A 25,652-nucleotide genomic window follows, 5' to 3' on the forward strand; every position below is an offset into this window, starting at 1 on the left:
TAGGTGCTTCAGGATTCACGCAATAGTTGCCGAGTCCACGCAAAATGTCTCACAGCTGTGGTAACTCTGAGGTTAAAGTCCGCCATTGGCTTGGAACAGGGAATCGGCGCAAAACGCCGACTCACGGTGGTACCGGCTTTGTGTGACCTACATCGGCTATACAACAGCCGCCCGCGCTGCCGGTTCTCAGTATTCACTGGACGACGACTGAAAACACAGGCAGCAAGCAGGACCGTTCTGTTGACTGGCATTTCAGGACAATATCGCCGAGAAAACTCACTGTGTGCAAAGTAAGTGGACCGAAGCCCCGTACCGATACCGTCGTAATCTTTATCTCCTTCTTTCGTTATCGACCGTATTTGTGTATGTTTTTGTATTTGTATTGTTGATCTAGACGTTTCAGAGCTAAAACTGAAATTTCATTGGTAAAACAATAGCAGAAAATGTTTTAACGAAGGATTTTCTGCTACAATAACTACAGTTACACTATTTTACACATCTTTCCATAATTTTTTCAATGCGATGTAACATTTGAAGAAAAATAATAATTCTTCCTCTTTATTTATTTATAAAATAAGTTAGAAGGTAAGGCCCACCCTCATGCATTCTGCGAGTATCTCTTCTGGAAAGTCATGCAATCGTATTCTGAAGTGTTTGTGAAATATTAGGCGATTCCATATTAGATGTAACATGAGTGGCATTACGAGCTAATAAAAGTTAGAAAGGGAATCTCAGATAAAGATCTTGTTATTGTTTGCAACAAACTTCACAAACCATGGCTCTTGATTTCACAGTGGTTTGACAGTAGTAGGCCCTACTTAATTAACATTTAATTTCCTATTCCTCACAAATAGGATTTTCATACTCTCCCTGATATCAAAGAGAGATGGTCTAGGTCTTTCGATGGGTCTTCGTTCTAGAATATGTTCTGTACGCACATGGACAATTTTTTTTCTCTGACTGCGAGGTGAATGTCCAAGACAAAAACATGCCGCAGTTTCAATTTCAGATGTTTGGCTTTCAATTAAACCATAGATTTCTGTGCCTGTTAGTTTTCTCCATTCTACTGTATTTTATCGCTGATTCTTCCACATACATTTCTAAGATTTTTAATTCAACCAATGCTGATTTGTTAATGCCCAAATAGCTCACGTGAACGATAATACAACTACCATAAGAGTTTTGTACACAGGGAGATTCAGCTGCCTCTGCCATTCGTTTTAGGCACGCTGCACTACGTATGTATCAGGGCGATGTCCATATAGGCGACAGCCACGTAATCGATGTTCGTTCCCTCCCAGAACTCTGAGCGACTGTTATCGAATGGAATTATCTTTTAAAAATACAAGTGAGGACTGGCTACAAGTTAACATTATTTTTGGACTAAGACATACCTTACTGCTATGATACTTATTTAAGTGTCTCCATTCTTTCATTGTATAATTTGCGGTATATTCATACAGATTTTGGGTGTCTCTGTAAGTTTATTCCGTTTACAGTCCTTCCTTAACGTTTCGTAAGTCGTTCAGAAACGTTGCCTTATAACGTGTGTTTCACCATTGCAAATAACGACATAAATAGGAGAAGCCAAAATGGGGAAGTGTGGAAGTAACAGTTTTCCCCTATACAGGGTGGTGCATTCATAGTGACCGGGCCAAATATGTCACGAAATAAGCGTCAAACGGAAAAACTACAAAGAACGAAACTTGTCTAGCTTGAAGGGGGAAACCAGATGGCGCTATGGTTGGTCCGCTAGATGGCGCTGCCGAAAGTCAAACGGATATCAACTGCGTTTTTTAAAATAGGAACCCCCATTTTTTATTACATATTCGTGTAGTACGTAAACAAATACGAATGTTTTAGTTGGACCACTTTTTTCGCTTTGTGATAGATGACGCTGCAATAGTCACAAACGTATAAGTACGTGGTATCACGTAACATTCCGCCAGTTCGGGCGGTATTTGCTTCGTGATACATTACCCGTGTTAAAATGGACCGTTTACCAATTGCGGAAAAGGTCGATATCGTGTTGATGTGTGACTATAGTGATCAAAATGCGCAACGGACGTGTGCTGTGTATGCTGCTCGGTATCCTGCACGACATCATCCAAGTGTCCGGACCGTTCGCCGGATAGTTACGTTATTTAAGGAAACAGGAAGTGTTCAGCCACATGTGAAACGTCAACCACGACCTGCCACAAATGATGATGCCCAAATAGGTGTTTTAGCTGCTGCCGCGGCTAATCCGCACCAGACAAATTGCGCGAGAATCGGGAATCTCAAAAACGTCGGTGTTGAGAATGCTACATCAACATTGATTGCACCCGTGCCATATTTCTATGCACCTAGAATTGCATGGCAACGACTTTGAACGTTGTGTACAGTCCTGCCACTGGGCACAAGAAAAATTACGGGGCGATGATAGACTGTTTGCCCGCGTTCTATTTAGCGATGAAGCGTCATTCACCAACAGCGGTAACGTATGGCTCTGAGCACTATGCGACTTAACTTCTGAAGTCATCAGTCGCCTACAACTTAGAACTAATTAAACCTAACTAACCTAAGGACATCACACACATCCATGCCCGAGGCAGGATTCGAACCTGCGACCGTAGCGATCACGCGGTTCCAGACTTAAGCGCCTAGAACCGCACGGCCACACCGGCCGGCGCGGTGACGTAAACAGGCATAATATGCACTATTGGGCAACGGAAAATCCACGATGGCTGCGACAAGTGGAACATCAGTGGCCTTGGCGGGTTAATGTATGGTGCGGCATTATGGGAGGTAGGATATTTGGCCCCCATTATATCGATGGCAATCTAAATGGTGCAATGTATGCTGATTTCCTACGTAATGTTCCACCGATGTTACTACAAGATGTTTCACTGCATGACAGAATGGCGATGTACTTCCAACATGATGGATGTCCGGCACATAGATCGCGTGCGGTTGAAGCGGTATTGAATAGCATATTTCATGAAAGGTGGATTTGTAGTCGAAGCACCATACCATGGCACGCACGTTCACCGGATCTGACGTCCCTGGATTTCTTTCTGTGGGGAAAGTTGAAGGATATTTGCTACCTGATCCACCGACAACGGCTGACAACATGCGTCAGCGCATTGTCAATGCATGTGTGAACTTTACGGAAGGCAAACTACTCGCTGTTGACAGGAATGTCATTACACGTATTGCCAAATGCATTGAGGTTGACGGACATCATTTTGAGCATTTATTGCATTAATGTGGTATTTACAGGTAATCGCGCTGTAACAGCATGCGTTCTCAGAAATGATAAGTTCACAAAGGTCCATGTATAACATTGGAACAACCGAAATAGAATGTTCAAACGTACCTACGTTCTGTATTTTAATTTAAAAAAACCTACCTGTTACCAACTGTTCGTCTAAAATTGTGAGCCATATGTTTGTGACTATTACAGCGCCATCTATCACAAAGCGAAAAAAGTGGTCCAACTAAAACATTCATATTTCTTTACGTACTACACGAATAAAAAAAATGGGGGTACCTATTTTTAAAAAGAATTCAGTTGATATTCGTTTGACCTATGGCAGCGCCATCTAGCGGGCCAACAATAGCGCCATCTGGTTTCCCCCTTCAAGCTAGACAAGTTCCGTTCTTAGTAGTTTTTTAGTTTGACGCTTATTTCGTGAGATATTTGGGCCGGTCACGATCAATGGACCACCCTGTATAATGTCTGATGCGTGGAATAAACCTACAGAGATATCCAAAGCCTTTATGACTACTTCGATAATTACACGAAGAAAGATTGAAGACACCTGGATAAGTACGGCAGATGTAAGATATATCTTGGTCCAAAAATATCGTGTAGCCCATGGCCAATCGTCACTTGTATTTTTTACAGTACAATTCCGTTTGCTAACACTCGGCCAAAGCTCTGTGAGAACACTTATATCGATGACATGGCTGTCGTCTGTGTGGATGCTGTTCCTGACTACAGACATAATGGAGGTTACATAAAATGAATCGGAAGGGGCAGCTGAATCACGAAGAAAGATTGAAGACACCCCCTGGATAAGTACGGCAGATGTAAGATATATCTTGGTCCAAAAATATCGTGTAACCCATGGCCAATCGTCACTTGTATTTTTTACAGTACAATTCCGTTTGCTAAAACTCGGCCAAAGCTCTGTGAGAACACTTATATCGATGACATGGCTGTCGTCTGTGTGGATACTGTTCCTGACTACAGACATAATGGACGTTACATAAAATGAATCGGACGGGGCAGCTGAATCACGTTGAATGTGTATCTCTAAATTTGTTTTTGGTAAGACTGCTTTTTATTATGAACAACACTGGAAAGAAACACATAATTGCTTTCTGTATTCAGATGTATATGTCTTATTTGATACTACTGCCTGTAGTTATCATGGTTGCAAGGTAAGTAAAGTGTTTTAGTTTTTCGTCCTTTTGTGAAGGCAGTTTTAGGCATGTGTTGCGTTAGTTTGCCATTTGATGGCAAAGTACTTGCTTTTATCTGCATTAGTTTGCAATCGTCTAGAAAGTAAACTATTGTACAACATTGCTTTGAGTGAAATGTTTCGTTAGACATTTTTACTAAGATTACAGTTTCATCTGCAAATGACAATATTTTTAAGCTGTGCTCCAGTTTCTTTCCCAGAGGCGTTGATGTGTTCTTCAAAGTTGAAAAGCGAAGATGGACTAGCATCTCCCTGTCTGAATCCAGAAATAGCAAAGAACATTTGTAATATACTTTTTTATACCACGACTCTAAAATCAGGATTTCCTGTGGACGTTATCATAAGCTGCAATAATTTTTCTGGGATTTTAAATTGTTTCAGTGTCAGAGATCTACAAAGACTCAGATTTAGTGGGGAAGTAGAGTGGACTGGTTGTACACTGACGGTCAAACTGTCCTTACTACAGAAGTTTACTGATTTTCAGTAGCCCAACAACCTTTTTTACACATTGGCTGAACAGTCAACACCATGCCCTACCACTTAATTCACTTTGCTGAAGGCAGTTGTTAGTCTCTTCCTTTAGTTAAGATCCAACAATCATTAGTTTTTCAGTTTCATCTAGCAGTGAAACCCTTTTGTTTGGTTTTCCAACATTCACTTACAAAAGCTTATGCAAAGAAAATACAAAAAACAAAAAAAATTTAAACGACAATATTAAAACAATATTCTGAAGCAACTTCCATTGAACAAAATAGTATTTCAATTTCTTAAGTTCAAATTATAAAAAGGTCAGACAATACCAAGCCGCGCGGGATTAGCCGAGCGGTCTCAGGCGCTGCGGTCATGGACTGTGGGGCTGGTCCCGGCGGAGGTTCGAGCCCTCCCTCGGGCATGGGTGTGCGTGTTTGTCGTTAGGTTAATTTAGGTTAATTAGTGTGTAAGCTTAGGAACTGATGACCTTAGCAGTTAAGTCCCATAAGTTTTCACACACATTCTAACGTTTTTTTGACAGTACCAAAAGACAGTTCTTTTACAATAATCTATAAACTAACAATTCCAGATGACAATTGCCATTAAATTTCCACTAGTTAAATTAGTCTGCCAAAAGCATTTATGAGAGTGATTGATAATTAATTTAACCAAAGCTCGCACAAAAAATGACCAGCTTAAGTTCTCGGTCGATTACTCACAGTTAGTTAACCAAAGGAAATGCAACTCACAAAATTCAATTTACCAATAACAGTTACTGACACAATAACCTGAGAGCTGTCCACTATTTCTGGTAATTAATACACTGTGCCAAAACATACCGTCCTAAAGAAGAAAAATTCCAGAATACTATACAGCCGTACACAGTGAGATGTTACAATAACAGAAAATAGAACATTTTCTGAAAGTAGTGTGTACAGACTAACCTTCCTTAAAATTACTTAGCATCTACCCACCCCTTTGACCGGTCGTGCCTTTGTAATACTCGTACCACACTTCTCAGACCTCACTACCAGAACAAGTCCTTCGCGCCTTATTTCCACCAAACTAAATCTATTCGCTAATGGCGTTGTCCGTATTTCTCCATCTCTTAGAAGATCAGTTTCACAACACAGTTCATCGAGGTTCTAGACAACATCAAATCATCAGTCATCTCGTTTTCAATGACCAAAAGTTCCAAGAGCGAGAATCTATCATCATTCTTTACAAGATGGCTACCATGGAGTGCCGTATTCCCCCCCCCCCCCCCCCCCCGAACTAGCGAAAGTCTGTGCATGTGCCTTCCTTCATACATGCACGGTCCTTCGCCCCCAGCAGCCTCAGCTAAGCATGTCCTCTCGATAGCCGTTACGCTCGCAAACTCCTCCTGCGCGCGCAGAGTTGCTTGCCCACGAGTGTTCACTCTCTCAATGAACTCTCTTGTTTCCTCCATACCACCAAAGACATTCTACGAAGACAAACAAGTCAACTGATCCCAGCGGTAACCTCGAATCATCGTACATGATTCAGTCAGCCATGGCAGTTTATGATAATTCACTACTGGCCATTAAAATTGCTACACCAGGAAGATGACGTGCTACAGACGCGACATTTAACCGACACGGAAGAAGATGTCGTGATATGCAAATCATTAGCTTTTCAGAGCATTCACACAAGGTTGGCGCCGGCGGCGACAACTACAACGTGCTGACATGAGGGAAGTTTCCAACCGACTTCTCATACGCTAACAGCAATTGACTGGCGTTACCTGGGGAAACGTTGTGATGCCTCGTGTAAGGAGGAGAAATGCGTACCATCACGTTTCCGACTTTGATAAAGGTCGGATTGTAGCCTATCGCGATTACGGTTTATCGTATCGCGACATTGCTGCTCGCGTTGGTCGAGATCCAATGACTGATAGCAGAATATGGAATCGGTGGGTTCAGGAGGGTAATACGGAACGCCTTGCTGGATCCCAACGGCCTCGTATCACTAGCAGTCGAGATGACAGGCATCTTATCCGCATAGCTGTAACGGATCGTGCAGCCACGTCTCGATCCCTGAGTCAACAGATGGGGACGTTTGCAAGACTACAACCATCTGCACGAACAGTTCGACGACGTTTGCAGCAGCATGGACTATCAGCTCGGAGACCATGGCTGCGGTTACCCTTGACGCTGCATCACAGACAGGAGCGCCTACGATGGTGTACTCAACAACGAACCTGGGTGCACGAATGGCAAAACGTCATTTTTTCTGATGAATCCAAGTTCTGTTTACAGCATCAAGAGGGTCGCATCTGTGTTTGGCGACATCGCGGTGAACGCACATTGGAAGCGTGTATTCGTCATCGCCATACTGGCGTATCACCCGGCGTGATGGTATGGGGTGCCATTGGTTACACGTCTCGGTCACCTCTTGTTCGCACTGACGGCACTTTGAACAGTGGACGTTACATTTCAGATGTGTTACGACCCGTGGCTCTACCCTTCATTCGATCCCTGCGAAACCCTACATTTCAGCAGGATAATGCACGACCGGATGTTGCAGGTCCTGTACGGGCCATTCTGGATACAGAAAATGTTCGACTGCTGCCCTGGCCATCACATTCTCCAGATCTCTCACCAACTGAAAACGTCTGGTCAACGATGGCCGAGCAGTTGGCTCGTCACAATACGCCAGTCACTACTCTTGATGAACTGTGGTATCGTGTTGAAGCTGCATGGGCGGCTGTACCTGTACACGCCATCCAAGCTCTGTTTGACTCAATACCCAGGCGTATGAAGGCCGTTATTACGGCCAGAGGTGGTTGTTCTGGGTACTGTTTTCTCAGGATCTAAGCACCCAAATTGCGTGAAAATGTAATCATATGTCAGTTCTAGTATAATGTATTTGTCCAATGAATACCCGTTTATCATCTGCATTTCTTCTTGGTGTAGCAATTTTAATGGCCAGTAGTGTAGTGTTAAATGCTTTTCTAGACAATACGAGAAGCATGTGCACATCCAGGACGTATTCAAAGAAGGATCCATAAAATTATCTGTTTATCTATATTTATTTCGGATTATATTTGCTGAGAAGATTTGACAGTGCGCAGGACAGTAAAATGCAGCTCTTTGCCTATAATTATCCTTTCTCAGCTACCTTCATTGCGGGTGCCTTTTGTTGCAGCACGTTGGCCGCTTTCAGTGAGAGCTAGCAGGTGGATTGGCTACTGTGCGTCGCCGTCAGCATGGAGCCGCTGCTGGGCTGTTGGCTGAACGACCTGCTGGCCGTGCTGCTGGTGGCAGCGGGCGCCTCCTACGCCTGGTTTTCGCGCCTCTTCACTTACTGGAGCAGGCGGGGCGTGCCGCAGGCTGAGCCGCAGATCCCGTTCGGGAACCTCAGGCGGAGCTTCCTGGGCCAGACCCGCCTCGAATTCGTAGTACAGGACATCTACAACCAGTTCAAAGGTGAGGCCCGCTCTACACTTGCCACAATTACAAAGTAAGAGGTTACTTGTGTCTTACTGAACACGCTGTAGGTTAGCTTCACTCACCACGATTCTACCAGCTTAATTGTGATTGTATTGGCGAGACCGAACGCCTTGTCGACACTCATAGTGGAGGACGAGTGGTGTACACAGCTTGGTCAACTTACTAAATTTTCAGGGGCGAAAATAACGACAAATGTGATAGCTGCACACAATCTAAACAACCACGTGTTTTTGATAGGCAGCTGCCTACCAATACGAAATAAATCAGATTGGCTGTCGTATACCGAACCGGGTACTGTCATGCTTTTTGATTTGAAAAAGTTATTTGACTGTATAAATCACTTTATCCTCCTAAGTAAATTAGAATATTACGGTGCAACAGAAAATGCTGCTAAGTGCTTCAAAGTCTACATCTTTGGCTACAGCTAAAGGGTGTCAATAGGAAAGAGACCTGTATTAAGCTATCATTCACCTGGGAACTAGTAACGTGTGGCATCCCAGCAGCTTCTATATTAGGACCCTTACTTTTTGTTGTGTATATCAATGACGTTTGATCACTAACCTTATGAAATGCGAAGTTAGTTTCATTTGGGAATGATACGAGTACAAACATTGTGATATGCAGAAAATCAAGTATAGTCTTAGAAATATTGGTTAATGAAATTTTCACGGACTTACATAATTTTTTCTAGCCGGTTATTTGTCATTAAACTTTGAAAAGACAACGCATGGTTCAAATGGTGCAAATGGCTCTGAGCACTATGGGACTTAACTGCTGAGGTCATCAGTCCCCTAGAACTTAGAACTACTTAAACCTAACTAACCCAAGGACAACACACATACATCCATGCCCGAGGCAGGATTCGAACCTCCGACCGTTGCGGTCGCGCGTTTCCAGACTGTAGCACCTAGAACCGCTCGGACACTCAGGCCGGCACATCACATGCAACTGAGAACTTGTAAGATGTTTCCCGGTGGTATATGCCTAAAATATGGCAACAGCGTTAAATTCTTGGGATTACAGCTCGATAATAATTTCAACTGGAGGAGAATATTACACAACCGCGGAAACGCCTAAACAAATCTCTATTTTCAGTTTGAACATTGCCAGACGTAAGTGAATAAAAATAAAAAACCTTGCATACTTTGCTTACTGTCACTCTATGATGTCTTGCGTGGTTATTTTTTGCGGTAACTCATCAAGTGATGCTAAAGCTTTACAACACAAAAAACGTGTGATACGAATTTTTGTGCTGTGAACTCAAGATAGTATTGCGGGGGCCTGTTTAGGGAAACTGGGGTACTAACTTCCGCTACAGTAAATAAGAACAATCTCTACAAAGAGTTACAGTCTGTTGATTTGGTCCAGAAAGGTGCCCATTATTCAGAATCACACATTTTCAATAACTTACGAGTAGCCACAAGAAGTTTAATTGTTGATAAAGTTCAGTTTAGCAGGAGCCTACAGGATTTACTGGTGACCAACTCCTTCTAGTCCAATGATGAACTTTTTAGCAGTACCGAATGACGTGTATATGTTACTAATAATATCAAATAAGTCGAGTACTGCGTAGAATCTAACTTCCGTACAAATTCAGTGCAGTAAACGAGCATTGTAAATAAGTGTTACAAAATTATTTTTCTGTTCGTTGATACAAATCCCAATAGCCTAAGAATTATCATATACATTTACATGTTTTGTGACAAGTTCGTTATTATATTCTAAGTGAAATAATATTTAGGATTTGTTGACTTATTTCAACTCCATAAGGAGAATTTCACTAGGGATATTAGTGAATGTCTTTCTCTGTAAATATTTATTAGCTGTTTGTGTTTCCTGGCATGTTCTACATTCTGGAATTTCTGCTCAGCGTGCATCTATAGGAGCAAAAAGTATATCTACTGTATCTATCCAATTGAAAGTGATGATGGTTACCCCATTATTTTCAAATTGCAGTGACAGAGACGCAATAGCATACACAGGTGGAACGTAGGCTCCACTGACAGAGTTGCGAAAGTAGTCAGAGATAATGTCGGATCTGTTAGAACAGCTTGAAATTTTACAATCTGTATTCTGCGCGGTACCTTTTTAATCCCTTCTTTACATTACACATGTATCGTAGGTGCAGATTGCCTGTTTCTGTAGGTGGGATATTAACTAACCTGTTTTTCCTGTTCTGCAGGTGAGAGGTACGTGGGAATGTACCAGTTCGGTGTACCAACACTGGTCCTGAGAGATCCGGACTTTATCCGGCTGCTGCTGGTCAAGGACTTCGATTCGTTCCGCGACAGAGGAGTCCCCCACAACGAACAAGAACCGCTGAATCACAACTTGTTCTTCATGAATGGCGCCAAATGGAAGAGGATGCGGGCCAAGATGACGCCCACGTTCACATCGGGAAAGCTGAAAATGATGTGTCAGGTCAGTAGTTGCTGATCACTGTATATAACGTACACCTTACGCGTATTCCCAACAACAACTAATCGTCAGTCCTCGCGTTAGAATCAGGGAAAGTTCACACAAAACTGACATGCACACGTCTTGTTGCGTCATCTAACCTTATAAAACCTGATACTAGTCAACGTCAAGAGACATTGGTAGAATTGCAGCAAAGATCCAGTGGTGTAATGTACCTTCTTGTGAGTAAAATCACTGCAAATGGTGGTACGAATTAATTGTAGCGAAAAACTCTGGATCCAGAAGAAAGGCTCACTAATGATAACACTTTCGTTTTCTATACGGTACATACCATACCACTGGACGTCAGATGGCACTTCGTTGCCATAAGGGATCTGGCGTTTCTTGTGGCCTTCGACATCGCAGCAGTGATGTACTCTCTGACGATCTGGAAACACAAACGCTACGTATAAGAAATGGTATCAGCCACTCACCGAATGCATGCCGAGGTTTTGTAGAGAGCGATAAATATCGGAGTATCCAGCGCAGATTATGACTTGGACGGTAAGTCTGCAAATGTTTCAACTAAGATACTATATCATGTGCATATCCTGATCATTGAATTCGGGCTAGAAGAGCAAGCTACTTGAAATGGCAGAAAATACAGTAATAGGAATTACTATATTCGGTTTTATAAGCCAATATTGGCAAACATCAGTGACAGGAACCTTTTGGGGGTGTAATCGAGCGCATTTCGAGTGTACGAAAAGATCACATTCCGCTTCCTGTATTAATTATTATTTCTACAGGTGGTGAACTGGGGGAGAAATATCTTGGAATACTAAACGGAAGCTGCAAATACAGATTACCATAGAAGACAACGAAATGAGAGATGAATACTGTACCCAGGATACGACTGAGTAAGACTTCAGCTCTTCATTCGTCCTATCAGCTGGAGCCTAATGACCACTTCTTTCACTTGCATCGGAACATTCAGTAGAGATCGAAAATCTGGCTAAAGCAGGGAAGACTGTTCTCGTCTAAGAGACAGTATCGGCCTTTTAACAAAAACTTTCCTGAAATACTCATCATAATCAATATCATCATCCATTAACACTATTGCATACGATCCCATACTGTGACTGCTCGAATGGTTCAGTAAATGAGTTTTGCTATTTGGGGAGCAAAATAACTGATGATGGTCGAAGTAGAGAAGATATAAAATGTAGACTGGCAATAGCAAGGAAAGCGTTTCTGAAGAAGAGAAAGTTGTTAACATCGAATATAGATTTAAGTGTCAGGAAGTCGTTTCTGAAAGTATTTGTATGGAATGTAGCAGTATATGGAAGTGAAACGTGGACAATAAATAGTTTAGACAAGAAGAGAATAGAAGCTTTCGAAATGTGGTGCTATAGAAGAATGCTGAAGATTAGATGGATAGATCACGTAACTAATGAGGAAGTGCTGAATAGAATTGGAGAGAAGAGAAATTTGTGGCACAACTTGACTAGAAGAAGGGATCGGTTGGTACGGCATATTCTCAGACATCAAGGGACCACCAATTTAGTATTGGAGGGCAGCGTGGAGGGTAAAAATCGTAGAGGGAGACCAAGGGATGAATAAATGGTTCAAATGGCTCTGAGCATTATGGGACTCAACTTCTGAGGTCATCAGTCCCCTAGAACTTAGAACTACTTAAACCTAACTAACCTAAGTACATCACAAACATCCGTGCCCGAGGCAGGATTCGAACCTGCGACCGTAGCGGTCTCGCGGTTCCAAACTGTAGCGCCTAGAACCGCAAAGGCCACTCTGGTCGGCTAGGGGTGAATACACTAAACAGATTCAGAAGGATGTAGGTTGCAGTAAGTACTGGGAGATGAATAAGCTCGCACAGGATAGAGTAGCATGGAGAGCTGCATCAAAACAGTCTCTGGACTGAAGACCACAACAACAACAATGATCTTCCTAAATCTCTCCTATCTCTTGAGTTAACGCTGGTGCAGTTTATGTGGCAAAGTATTCTCTGCCGTCCCAACAACATGCTAATGTCGTATAGTTTCGTACAGTTGCACCATTATTTACACTTGCCTTTGTTTCATTATACGCTGTTATTCCTTATTGCGCGGAACTATACTTTGCTCCTTATCTTTAATACTCAGCTTGTTGATTCTGTGATTATCTCTCTAGACGATGCAGGACTGTGGCCGCGAGATGGTGGAGGTGTTGGGAGATCCAGCGAGCCGTGGAGAGGTGGTGGAGATGCGGGAGGTGTCCGCCAGGTATGCCACGGACATAATCGCGTCCGTCGCCTTCGGCGTGGAGTGCAACTGCCAGAGGAATCCGGAGGCCGAGTTCCGACAGTGGGGGCGCAAGGCGTTCGAACCCTCGCTCAAGTTCAGGATCGCCCGGTTCATGCACGCCTTCGTTCCGACTATCGCCAGGGCACTCAGGTGAAGGATCTTCCCATTCTGTCAGCCGTTACTCCATAGCAAATTCTGTATTTCGTCTGTGTAACTCTCAGTATTGCCCACAGAGTTGGAGCCGGAACGGAAGAAGTATCCGCATTCTTCCGAAACATGGTCAGAGAGACAGTGGAGTACAGAGAGAAGTACAACGTAACGCGAAACGACTTCATGCACCTTCTGGTACAGCTGAAGAACAAGGGCTTCATCGATGACGAAAAGGCGAAGGCAATCAAGGACGGCGCCAAGGACGTCGACAACTGGAGTAAGTCAGGGCACCTCAACGTAATTGATGTGTGGTGTGACACTGAACAAGGGCAATAACTAATCAGGAAACATATTTCTGAAGTAACTGTTGACAAATCCTTGACTTCTTGGTTTACCTGTGTAGATTATTACGTGAGAAAGTACGTTTTATCTTGTAGCAAAGTTTCCGTTTAAGGACTGCGTCTACTGTACACCATTTTTCTCATTCTCATTAGTGAACAAATTCCTCAACTTCGATGAGGGTAATTAGACCACGCTATCGGAATGTTTGGAACGAGAGGGAATATTTATTACGTCTACTCAGCCAGATCGTCAACACTGCAAGCATTTTAATTTGACATTCAATTGCTTGTCACATTATTATGTTTTTTTATGATACTCAACGCTCTTCTGCCCTGTTTTCAGAATGGCTCTGAGCACTATGCGACTTAACTTCTGAGGTCATCAGTCGCATAGAACTTACAACTAATTAAACCTGACTAACCTAAGGACATCACACACATCCATGCCCGAGGCAGGATTCGAACCTGCGACCGTAGCGGTCGCTCGGTTCCAGACTGTAGCGCCTAGAACCGCACGGCCACTCCTGCTGGCCCTGTTTCCAGAGTTAACCAATATATCTAATGTCTTCTAATCTCTATTCACATGTGGTACTGGGCGAAATGGACGAACCTCGGGCTTCATCTTTTACATGTCTCAGGCACCCTTTTTTTCGGTGTCGCTAAAGCAGTACTTTCCCGTTAGGTAAATGTTTTTTTAAAAATTTTAAACCAAAGTCTCTGTTCTATTCCATGTTTCTTTTTATCATATGTAATGTCGACTATGATTCGGTTGTTTCTAAAGTTTGCTTGGCGATTTCTCCAGTTTCAGTGGATATCTTTTAGGACACTTACTTTAATGTTCCATTCAAGAGAACTTATAACTAGGATATATAGTTCTCCGATGGTGACTGATTTCGTCCTTCAGAAGAGAGGATAGGATGTTAACACTCGACGTTCATGTGCCGCAGAAGTAGCCAGAGACAGGGCACTTGCATAGCCGGATATAAGTAACCAACCAAACATTGACCTTACCTAACATAGTTAGATCTGAAATGAAGAAAACCGGTTACGATTCCTCCAAAAAAGTGAACTACCTGCACTCGCTGCACCATATTGCTCGAAGAAAACTGAATAACTTACCTGCAGATTAGCTTTAAATGGGTACAATTCAGGTTTGGTTTTACCGTGACTGGTATACATAAGGACTGAAGTAACAGGTTTACTCTTAGCAGTCACCTTTTATTTTATTTCTACTGCTCGTTTCCGGGGATCAATTCTCCATCATCATGTGGATATGTGTGGATAATATAAAAGGCGATCAAAATGAGGTGGCGCAGTGGTCATCACACTGGAGTCGCATTCGGAAGGACGCCGTTTCAAACCCGCGTCCGGCTACCCGCATTTAGGTTTTCTGTGATTTCTCTATATCGCCTCAGGCAAATGCCGGGATGGTTCCTTTGCAAGGGCACGGCCGAGTCCCTTTACTATACTTCGCTAATACAACTGGAACGATGACTTCGCTGTTTGGTCCCTTCTCCCAAGTCAACCAACCAACCGTTTCGGGGGGTTGCTGCTGGGTATGCAACGTGGCGCGACTCCAGTGTGGGTGTAAAAGCGCCGACATGTAGGCAAGGGATTAGTGTGGAGACTTTTGTCTTTCCCACATGCATGCGATAAATGCGGGAATTTAAACTATGGCAACTTTATTACCAAATGCTTCCAAATAGGACCAACATGCTGTTATTCCTTTCTTGGCTGCTGAAGTAAAAACATTGATACACATGCATCGAAGAAAGAAAAATGTGTATGGGGCAGCATTTCTTTCGAAAACCGCTGATGTGGAATGGTGCGCCAAGTTCCGTGCTGGTCGCAGTTCGCCACATGACAGAAGTCATTCTGGGAAGTCGGTCTCATCTGTTACGGACAAGTGGGAGACACTAGAGCAACCGCCCCTAGTCCTGATCTCTTCCAACGTGATTATCAACCTTCAGTGCCTTAAAAAGAACCTTGAAGGGTCGACGATTATTGTGGGACGAAGATATGCTACAGGCACTTTCCTACTTCTTCCTGTAGCAGGACATAGTGTCTTACCAAACATAAATCTGCAATCTGCAACCTGATGTGTTCCCCCACCCTCACCTACCTTGACCTCACCATTGACCATCACCTCACCTGGATCCCTCATCACCGTTCTATCCAATCCAAAGCCCATAACTACCTCCGACTCTTCAAATACCTCTCTGGCCAGACAGGGGGGTTGAACACCTCTACCATCCTCCACACCTACAAACCTTTAATCCATCCCATCCTCTGTTATGCCAGTTCTGCCTGGATATCCACCCCCCCCCCTTGAGCACCATGTATCCCAGCTCGCCTTCCATATATGCCTCCTGTCCCCCACTCAGATCCTCTATGACCTGATTCCTTTCCCCCATCTGCTCTTATTCCTCGAATACATCCACACACTCTACACCTCCCACTGCCTTGATACCCCTCATCCCCTGGTTGCTCCTCTCCTCTCCAACCCCTGCCCTCTACCATGCCTTCACTGCTGTGTCCCCCCTACCCTCCATCTCTACACACTTCATCTCCTTTCCCAAGGTGGCTTCCATCAACTCCCCCTCCTGGTTGATACCATCTCTCCCTTCATTTATCCCTCCTATCAACTCTGATCCTCACCTCTCCCTCCCATCCTGTCGTTTTTCTGTGCTCCCTCTCCCCCCCCCCCCCTTCCACTCTGTTTTTTCCCTGCCTAGCCTCTCTCTGCTTCCCTTCTCACCCCCGAGTCCTTTTGCATTTCCCTCCTCTGCCTTTGCCCATTCCCTCTCGCGCCTGCCCTGCGCCCCCTCCCCCTTATGAGTCCTCTCCCTCTGTCCGTTCCCTCCCCTTTCGTTTTTCCGCTCCTCCCCTCTTTTTTCCCCTCATCTGTCCGGGTCACCCCCCATCTGTCCTTGGCTGTGGTATGTTATCTTCGTGCCGACTTTTTGCTGCAGTGTTTCCAGTGATTGTTAAGTGTTGCGCGTCTTTTCCGAAATGATGCGAACGGACATCATACTGTCGCTGGGTGTGATTTTTATATCTCTCGCGAACAGACACCAGACTGTCGCCGTGTTTTTTTTTTTTAATTTTCTGTCTACTGTTTTATCTGTCTGCTACCTGTGTATTTTATTAGCATCGCCCACCCTTTGTTTTATGTTTTAACCTTCCACAATTTTCCGCCGTTTTACAATTTAAGTCACCGTTTTATCGCCTGCTTTTATTGTTTCTTATCTACTTATGTTTTAAAAATTCTGTAGGCTGAAGAGCAGCGTACTAAGCGTTGAATCGAAATTCAATAAAGGAAAAAAAAAACCTAATGTGTAGCTGGGATGATTGCTTCAGTACTCACCACGATTTAGCCTAACTATCATGCCGATTCTGGATTGTACGACCTTCGCAAGGAACCTTTTTCAGTGCCGTCTATACGAAACGAATATGTTGTGTATATGACGATGGGGTAACTTGTGTTACTGTTTCCAGTGGTTACAACCTGCTGTTTTCGTCGTGCTGCATCACGTGCAGTATCACATACACGAGAGGAAAACGAGTCTGTGACCACTGGGGACTGCCACAAGTTCCTCCGAAGTTGTAAACGCAACACATAATTGCAGCATTAATTCACATGAATTCACCTGATGGTGGAGGCTTAAACCTCTTAAACGCGAACGGAAAATGTAATAAAGTCTGACTGGTGAAAGCTAAGTTCTCGTTTCAATCATTACTCCCAAGTACACATTATTTTCCGTCTACGTAAGTTTCTGCTCTTGTTGTTGTTGATTCTTTCCACAATTACGTATGTGCCCTAATCTTTGATGTTCTCTTCCCGTTGTCTAACATACTCTTAAAGAACTTCACTCGTTTCACATGCAGAATCACAATCTTTCGCTTGCTCAGTACAGAGGGGAGTGAGTTCTGACCTAGTAACGGGAAAAGCAAACATAATGTCCTGCAGAATTTGCAGTATGACTAGCAGACTAACTTCGGTTACATGGGACTGTGCTAAGGGTGCACTTTCTCTGGCTTACAGAGTTGTCGATAGACGAGGTGGCCGCCCAGGCGTTCGTGTTCTTCCTGGCGGGCTTCGAGACGTCCTCGACGACAATGAGCTTCGCGCTGTACGAGCTGGCCCTCAACCCGGACGTGCAGAAGAGACTACAGGAGGAGGTGGACGCCACGTTGCTGAAGAACAACGGACAACTGACGTACGAGGCCATTTCCGAGATGTCGTACCTCGACAAAGTAGTATCAGGTGAGGCTCTGAAATTCTATTAATTCCATGTTGTGTATTTTGGCTCACGAAAAAATTTTTGAATCGTTACTTCCACGAGAGCTTTTTCTGAGATATAGTGGAAAGAAACTCATGTGCGATGTTGCAACGGGTCACTTTGTCACACCCCTGATTTAAAGCAAGTTTGGTATTGTGTCTACCGTGCTCTTCCTCCTAGAGGTATGCCTATACTTAGCACACTATTTCTTGTAGCTCTTATACAATCTGTGTAGGACTAATCCATTATGCTGCCATTAGTCTTTGTTCGTAGTTTCATGGAGTCTTACTAACGTAATCTACGCTTCTGTATTCGTTCTGTACTGTTCATTGCGTGAACTGAAATTTGACACTCCTGCCTATTTACATAGTCATCATCTTATCATCGTCCTACATAATATATAGGAACATGTGCCTTCCTCGAGTGAAAAGCTAAGAATCATAACTCTGTGTTAGTTCGAATGTGCTAACTGCAATCAGAGCGCATCTGATTTTTGTGCTGGTATGTCTGGTAGAGGCTAAATATTTTCATTGCAGTTTACCCATTCTCAACTCCTCACCCATTCAGTAGTACTACACTAAGTCACTAACTACTGTAACATGTTGTTGTTGTGGTCTTCAGTCCAGAGACTGGTTTGATGCAGCTCTCCATGCTACTCTATCCTGTGCAAGCTTCATCATCTCCCCGTCCTACTGCAACCTACATCCTTCTGAATCTGTTTAGTGTATTCATCTCTTGGTCTCCCTCTACGATTTTTACCCTCCGCGCTGCCCTCCAGTATAAAACTGGTGACCCCTTGATGCCTCAGAATATGTCAGACCAACTGATTCCTTCTTCTAGTCAAGTTGCGCCACAAACTTCTCCCCAATTCTAGTCAATACCTCCTCATTAGTTATGTGATCTGCCCATCTAATCTTCAGCATTCTTCTGTAGCACCACATTTCGAAAGCTTCTATTCTCTTTTTGTCCAAACCATTTATCGTCCACGTTCCACTTCCATACTGTTACATATTTGACACATAACTCGATTTGAAATTTGGTACCTAATGTCATGACCATATGTCCTGTGCGTTGATGATGTAGTTAGTTGTCAATGTTAAGTTTCATGCATACTAGAGTTTCTCTTGGGCGCTACTCAGTTATTACCTGCAGGTAGCATAATAAATCAAAACATGATTCAAAACTGTTAAAGCTTTCGTGGCCACTTGTTGACAAACTGCCTATTGGCTTCTGTCTCGGGTTCTTCGGCCGACGTTCATCTAATGATTTTACTGACATTCACCACCGGCAATGGAGGGTGAAGCTTTGACAATGCCAGCCACTCGTGCTGGTGAAAGAAAACATGATTATTATCCAGTTACGCGCCTTTTATCTTACAGAAACGCTGAGAATGTATCCACCGGGAGCGATTCTGGCACGGAAGTGCACGCGTCGCTACAAGTTCCCCAATGACGGGCCTGAGCTTGAAGAGGGAGCGACTGTTTTCGTCCCGGTCTGCGGTCTTCACAACGATCCCCAGTATTTCCCAGAACCCCAACGCTTCAATCCTGAGAGGTTCTCTGAGGAAGAGAAGGCAGAGAGGCATCCCTACGCATACCTTCCCTTCGGAGAAGGACCACGAAACTGCATAGGTAAGTCGGAACACTGTCGTATCGGTATATATACTGAGGTAACAAACGTCAGCGATATGGAGATATACAGATGGTTGTAATATCCGTTGCACGATAAAAGGGCAGTGCATGTGGTGGAGCTGTCAATTTTATTCGGGTGATTCACGTGAAAAGGTTTCTGGCGTGACTATGACCGCGCGTCGGGAATTAACAGATTTTGAACGCGGAATGGTAGTTGCAGCTAGGCGCAGTGCACATTCCATTTCGGAAATTTTTAGGGGATTCAGTATTCCGCGATTCATAGTGTCAAGAATGTACTGAGAGTATCAAATTTCAGGCAGTACCTCTCACCACGGACAACGCAGTGGTCGATGGCCTTCACTTAACGATCGAGAGCAGCGTCGTTGTCAGTGCTAACAGAAAAGCAACAGTGCTTGAAATAATAGCACAAATAAATGTTGGACGTACACAGAGTGTCCGTTAAGACAATGCAGAAATTTGTCGTTAATGGTCTTTGGGAGCAGACGACCGACACGAATGCGTATGCTAACGGCACGACATCGCCTGCAGCGCCTCTTCTGGTCTCGTACCCATATCGCTTGGACCCTAGACGACTGTAAAACCGTGGCCTGGTGAGATGAGTCCAGATTTCAGCCTTAGTTCAGGGTTAGTGTGTAGCACAGACCCCACGAAGCCATGGATCTGGTTGGTTGGTTGGTTGGTTGTTTGGGGAAGGAGACCAGAGAGCGTGGTCATCGGTCTCATCGGATTAGGGAAGGATGGGGAAGGAAGTCGGCCGTGCTCTTTCAGAGGAACCATCCCGGCATTTGCCTGGAGCGGAAAACCTAAATCAGGATGGCCGGACGCAGGATTGAACCGTCGTCCTCCCGAATACCATGGATCTAAGTTGGCAATAAGGTAAGCTGATGATGTCTCCATAATTGTCAGGGTTGTGTTGATGTGGAATGGACTGGGTCCTCTAGATCTTCCGCTACTTGGAGACCATTTGCATCAATTCATGGACGTCATATTCCCGAACAACGACGTAATTTTTGAGGGTGGCAGTCTGCCATGCCACCGGGTCACAATTATTAGCAACTGGTTTGAAGAATATTCAGGACAGTTACAGCAAACGATTTGGCCACACATAGCACCCGACACGAAACCCACCGAAAATTTATTGGAGTAATTGGGAGGTCAGTTTGTTCACAAAATCCTGCATCAGCAGCGCTTTTGCAATTATTGACTGCTATGGGGGCAGCATCGCTCAATATTTGTGCAGGGGACTTCCAACGACTTGCCGAGTCCACGCCACGTCGAGTTGCTGCACCACGTCGGGCAATTAGGAGGTATCCCATGACTTTAGTCACCTCAGTGTACTCTTTATGACCGTCTTTACAATTGTTATTCTAGAACCTGATTGAAGCATATCACCAATTCATCATGGCCATACTGTAGGAATGTAATCAAGCACTAACAGCTAAAAACCATCCACCTGCAAATAGAAGGGAGTACTGTGTAGCTACAAAAAAGTCGTAGTTGGAAAATTCTTACTTATCGTATCAAAGTGATGCACTTTGTCGAGTAAGAAAAATATTGTATTACATTACATTTGGAATATTGCCCGTGACCTTTTTCCCGCTAGAGTAACTGAATAAATTTTGACGTGGAGAATATTATTAATGCAGAGACGAAATGTAGAGCACATGCCCCTCATTTCCATGTGAATGGTTGAGAAATTGGGATTGATACTAAAACTGTCTATAATTTTTCTTTCTGCATGGTTACTCACGTTTTTTAATAGGACCTAAGCCTCCGTGGTACTATTCGTGTGCCGGCCGCGGTGGTCTCGCGGCTAAGGCGCTCAGTCCGGAACCGCGCGACTGCTACGGTCGCAGGTTCGAATCCTGCCTCGGGCATGGATGTGTGTGATGTCCTTAGGTTAGTTAGGTTTAAGTAGTTCTAAGTTCTAGGGGACTGATGACCACAGATGTTAAGTCCCATAGTGCTCAGAGCCATTTGAACCATTTAATATTCGTGTAAGGGACTGTAAAATGAATGCGGGAAAGATGGAGGAAAAGCATGTAAACTGTTTATTATTTCGAAAGCAATCGCCATAATTGTTAATACGTACATTTATCCCACTGTGAGACAGGGCTGTCAACGCCTTCATGGAAAAATGTTTGCGGTGGCCTTCGGAAACACGATAGTACCCAGACTGGCATTTCGTCTGAAGCGATGAATGTCCTTCTTAAAGAAGCGCAGTCGTAACAGTCTTGGAACATGTGGCGCCGCGCGTGATTAGCCGAGTGGTCTGAGGCACTGCAGTAATGGACTGTGAGGCTGATCCCGGCGGAGGTTCAAGTCCTCCCTCGGGCATGGGTGTGTGTGTTTGTCCTTAGGATAATTTAGAGTAAGTAGTGTGTAAGCTTAGGGACTGATGACCTTAGCAGGTAAGTCCCATAAGATTTCACAAACATTTGAACATTTTGAACATGTGGCCCTGAAGAAGAAAGACGTTCATGGCCGACAATTTTCTTCTGATGAAGAGGTGCGTATCTGGGTACAAACATGGCTCCGCAGGCAAGCGGAAACATTTTTCCTTGAAGGCGCAGACCATCTTGTTTTGCAGTGGATAAAATATATTAACTGTTTGCGGCAGTTACTGTGTAAATAATGAAGTGTTTCACACTGGACACGCAATTGGGAGGACGACGGTTCGAACCTGGGTCCAGTCATCCTGAATTAGGTTTCCTAAATCGCTTCAGGTAAATTTCTGGATGGTTTCTTTGAAAGGGCACGACCGATTTCCTTCCCCATCCTTCCATAATCCTATGGGACCGATGACCTCGCTGTTTGGTACCTTCCCCCAAATCAACCAACCAACCAATAAAGAGTTTACTTACCTTTTTTCCATCAGTCGTGTTTTCGTTTGACTGCCTCTTATATTTAAACCCATTTATATTCTCCATATAATGTCTACAAGTGAACACATTAATAATACGGTGTTGCCTGCACAATGATTTGTTGTCATTTCAAACTCTGCCTGGTCGTGCCTTATGAAACGACCTCAGGTACTTGTGCCATTGATATTTACGAATGAAGTCCGATCAAGCAGGCTTTACAGTCACAATAGTGCTGATCTGACTTTCATAAACTGAATTGGTGGTTGGGTGTTCCAGGCATGCGGTTGGGCTTGCTGCAGACCAAGATCGGACTGGCCTACCTGATGTCCAAGTATGAGGTCCAGCGCTGTGACCAAACTGTGGTGCCCATGGAGTTCAATCCTTTCTCCTTTGTCATGATGCCCATTAGTGGCATACAACTTCGACTCAGTAACAGGACGTAGCCCAATTCAGCTTAACCGCTTCACAACAGTATTAAGTAATTTATAAGTACGTATGTAAATAAGTGATTTATAGTTATTTATGTAAATAAGCCGAGAGTAGAAGACTGTTTATGTTGTATTTATTACTTTACTGTGCATGAAATATATACAAATACTGAGAAAACGACAGTAATAAATTATTTGTATTTACTTGTATACTATTATTTGATTTTTCAACAATTCTTCATTTACCTAATCATAAAAGACAAAATTGTTTTCTACGAGACTGACACGAAGAATATTATTAATGCAAAGAAGAAATGTAGAACACATGTCACTTGTTTCCATGTGAATGGTTGAGAAATTAGGATATGATACTAAAAACTATTGATAGTTTTTCTTTCTGCACAGTAATATTTCCAAGTGACCAGCTAAAGAACATATCAAATCTAAATACACTGTCTTGGTAAAAGTTATATTTTCCTGGAAGTTTCCAAGGACTGTCTATCCAAATCTCAAAAAACTCATTCTTGTTGTCATAAATTTTCTTGCTTTTATAGCGATTGATGGCCATTCACGCCATACTACATCCGTAAATGCTTAAATGTTCACAGAGAATATCGGAAATTTTCCAAGGAAGCAATAAAAACGGACATACGCGGTAGGTTTAAAATAAATTAAGGCAAACTGCCTAAACCTGCCTTTCTCTGGAATCATAAAAGTTTCATAATAGTGAATTAGGAACGTAGTAGAAGAGATGCAGTCATTCTACTTCAAAAAGCTGCACATCTTGAAGGCAAACTAAATATAGATGAACACTGATGTTGGATTACTCACATTATTGCATTGATGCTTCTTCACATACACCCACATACACACTCATCCACCCACCCACACACACACACACACGCACACACTCACACACACAAACACACACACAGGAGAGAGAGAGAGAGAGAGAGAAAGAGAGAGAGAGAGAGAGAGAGAGAGAGAGAGAGAGAGAAAGAGTATATTTGTGCATGAGGGAAACCTCATTTCGAAATGAGGATCGATAGTTATGGGAAGAGGGAATGAAAGAGATGGTAGCTGTACCTCTATGATCAGTCTTTCAACTGACTTCCCACTGTTTTCCATCTGTTTAATGAGCAATACCTGTTTGAGCTATAGTTCAATTTCTGCTGTACTTCACAATTTTTCACTTTTCTCACACCTTCCATAGCTTAGTTAAGTAGCTAAGTACCCCATATTAGTATGCTGCAATCAGCTCCTTCTTCAATAATGCAATAACGCTAACTGCTTATGTTTATTTAGTATATCTGTTCATATTGTATTTTATCTGTCCATTTTGTATCTAATACCCTTGTATACAACTACATTTAGAATGTTCTTAATTTCTTCTTTAGTTTCCCTGTAGTCTATATTTTGTTTCCCTAGAGTTGTAAGGTGCAACAAGACAGTTCCACAAACGTTTTCTCTGCATTACAGACTGCCTGTCAGACTGTACATTTGCTGTCATATGTCTGAAGATCACACATGCTCATGAAGTTAGGCTATCTACGAAACCAGATACGAATTTGGTGCCCCGTTTTATACAGTCACTCGTTGCGACAGGCCTGAAAATGTCGCCGCTGGAAGTCGAAACTGATTGCCAAATGAAACAATAGCAAAATAACGGCTCTTGGTACGGTATTATTACATTTCACATGGTTAGCTTAAAGGGTTCAACAATCTATTGACGTTATTGCGAGTGGCTATTCATATTGCACTTTCATTTCTTTTGTAAATTATTCCCTCAGTTCCGTCGATGCCTCTTAGATATTCAAGCAAATTTCAGCACAATCCTAAGCAGTCTTTCTCATAGGTGAATCCATTCTCATCTTTCCCCTTTTATTAACCTCTCTCGATTGAGAAAAAGATCATGAATATTGTAATGGTATTTGAAAGGTTAAAAAAAAAAGTGGTAGGAAAATACGCATTATTTTGTGGAGACCAATGACATCTTCTAATTTCGTTCTTGTTACAAAGAAGATGTATGAAAATAATGTTCTAACAGAGCAAAACATCTTTTCATTGAATAAGGTATTTATACGGTTGTAACTGATTCGTACAGTCTTACGTAATTATAAATCCTCGTACGTGTTAGGTCCTGGCAATAATGACTGCCCAAAGGATCGTCTCCGTAGTCTCCAGTGCAGAAGTTCGTGAGAGCAAAGTCTCCGGTGAAGCCTTTGGAGACAAAGCGCTACCTCAGCTGGAGAAGGATAGAAGAGCTAACTGCATCACCAGAGAAGCCACTCTAGCATTGAGCTACCGAAAACGAGCCAGTATCTCTTTATCTCAAGTGCCGCACCTGGCGATAGCGTTACGTTGAACTTTAAAGGCAGCCATGAGCTTCACGTTGCCTAGCGCTGTGTGCCAGTCGTTAACAGACAGGACTCATCCGGACTTCATGGAGGTGGGTAAAGAGGATGCTTCCTCATAGACGCCACTGAAAGAGGGTGACGAGCTCCGCCGTCACGTCAGCCAATTATTAACGTATGTGAACAACGATCTGGTGACTTGAAATAACGCAATCATAATCTAAATGAAAACCTGAAGGAAACGATACCCAAACGGGCTGTAGTACAGGAGAATTGTTAGTTAAATGTTACATATATCATCTGAATGATTCTTTTGTCGAAATGATGCAGAACGAATAAATTTACAGGATGTATAAACATCGTTAGTGTTCCTTGACTTGCGCCATAGGGTGGTGGGATTTCGGGTTCTGCTGAATAGGTCAGGAGTTCATTACACTCAGCTGGCGGCTACACGGGTAGCGGAGGCT

The 25,652-nt window shown here is 43.3% G+C and overlaps 1 protein-coding gene across 1 annotated transcript; it reads left to right on the forward strand.

Annotated features, from left to right (window-relative positions):
* The first annotated feature begins 201 nt into the window (after window positions 1-201).
* LOC126484753 (probable cytochrome P450 6a13) lies at window positions 202-22,904 on the forward strand. The gene is made up of 8 exons (XM_050108348.1): window positions 202-290; window positions 8,109-8,389; window positions 10,596-10,834; window positions 13,001-13,263; window positions 13,347-13,540; window positions 17,650-17,871; window positions 19,267-19,518; window positions 22,680-22,904. The coding sequence occupies exons 2-8, from the start codon at window positions 8,170-8,172 to the stop codon at window positions 22,844-22,846; spliced, it is 1,557 nt and encodes a 518-aa protein (XP_049964305.1). The 5' UTR covers window positions 202-290; window positions 8,109-8,169; the 3' UTR covers window positions 22,847-22,904.
* The last annotated feature ends 2,748 nt before the right edge of the window (window positions 22,905-25,652 follow it).

Source organism: Schistocerca serialis, chromosome 6, assembly GCF_023864345.2.
Source record: "Schistocerca serialis cubense isolate TAMUIC-IGC-003099 chromosome 6, iqSchSeri2.2, whole genome shotgun sequence".
Taxonomy (NCBI): domain Eukaryota; kingdom Metazoa; phylum Arthropoda; class Insecta; order Orthoptera; family Acrididae; genus Schistocerca; species Schistocerca serialis.

What these genes read in the sequence shown, in the direction of transcription:
- LOC126484753 (XM_050108348.1), top strand. Translation starts at nt 8,170, where the DNA reads ATGGAGCCGCTGCTGGGCTGTTGGCTGAACGACCTGCTGGCCGTGCTG. An exon ending in CAAGGACGTCGACAACTGGA is followed by an intron (nt 13,541 to 17,649) that starts GTAAGTCAGGGC and finishes TCTGGCTTACAG; the next exon opens with AGTTGTCGATAGACGAGGTG. An exon ending in CCTCGACAAAGTAGTATCAG is followed by an intron (nt 17,872 to 19,266) that starts GTGAGGCTCTGA and finishes TTTATCTTACAG; the next exon opens with AAACGCTGAGAATGTATCCA.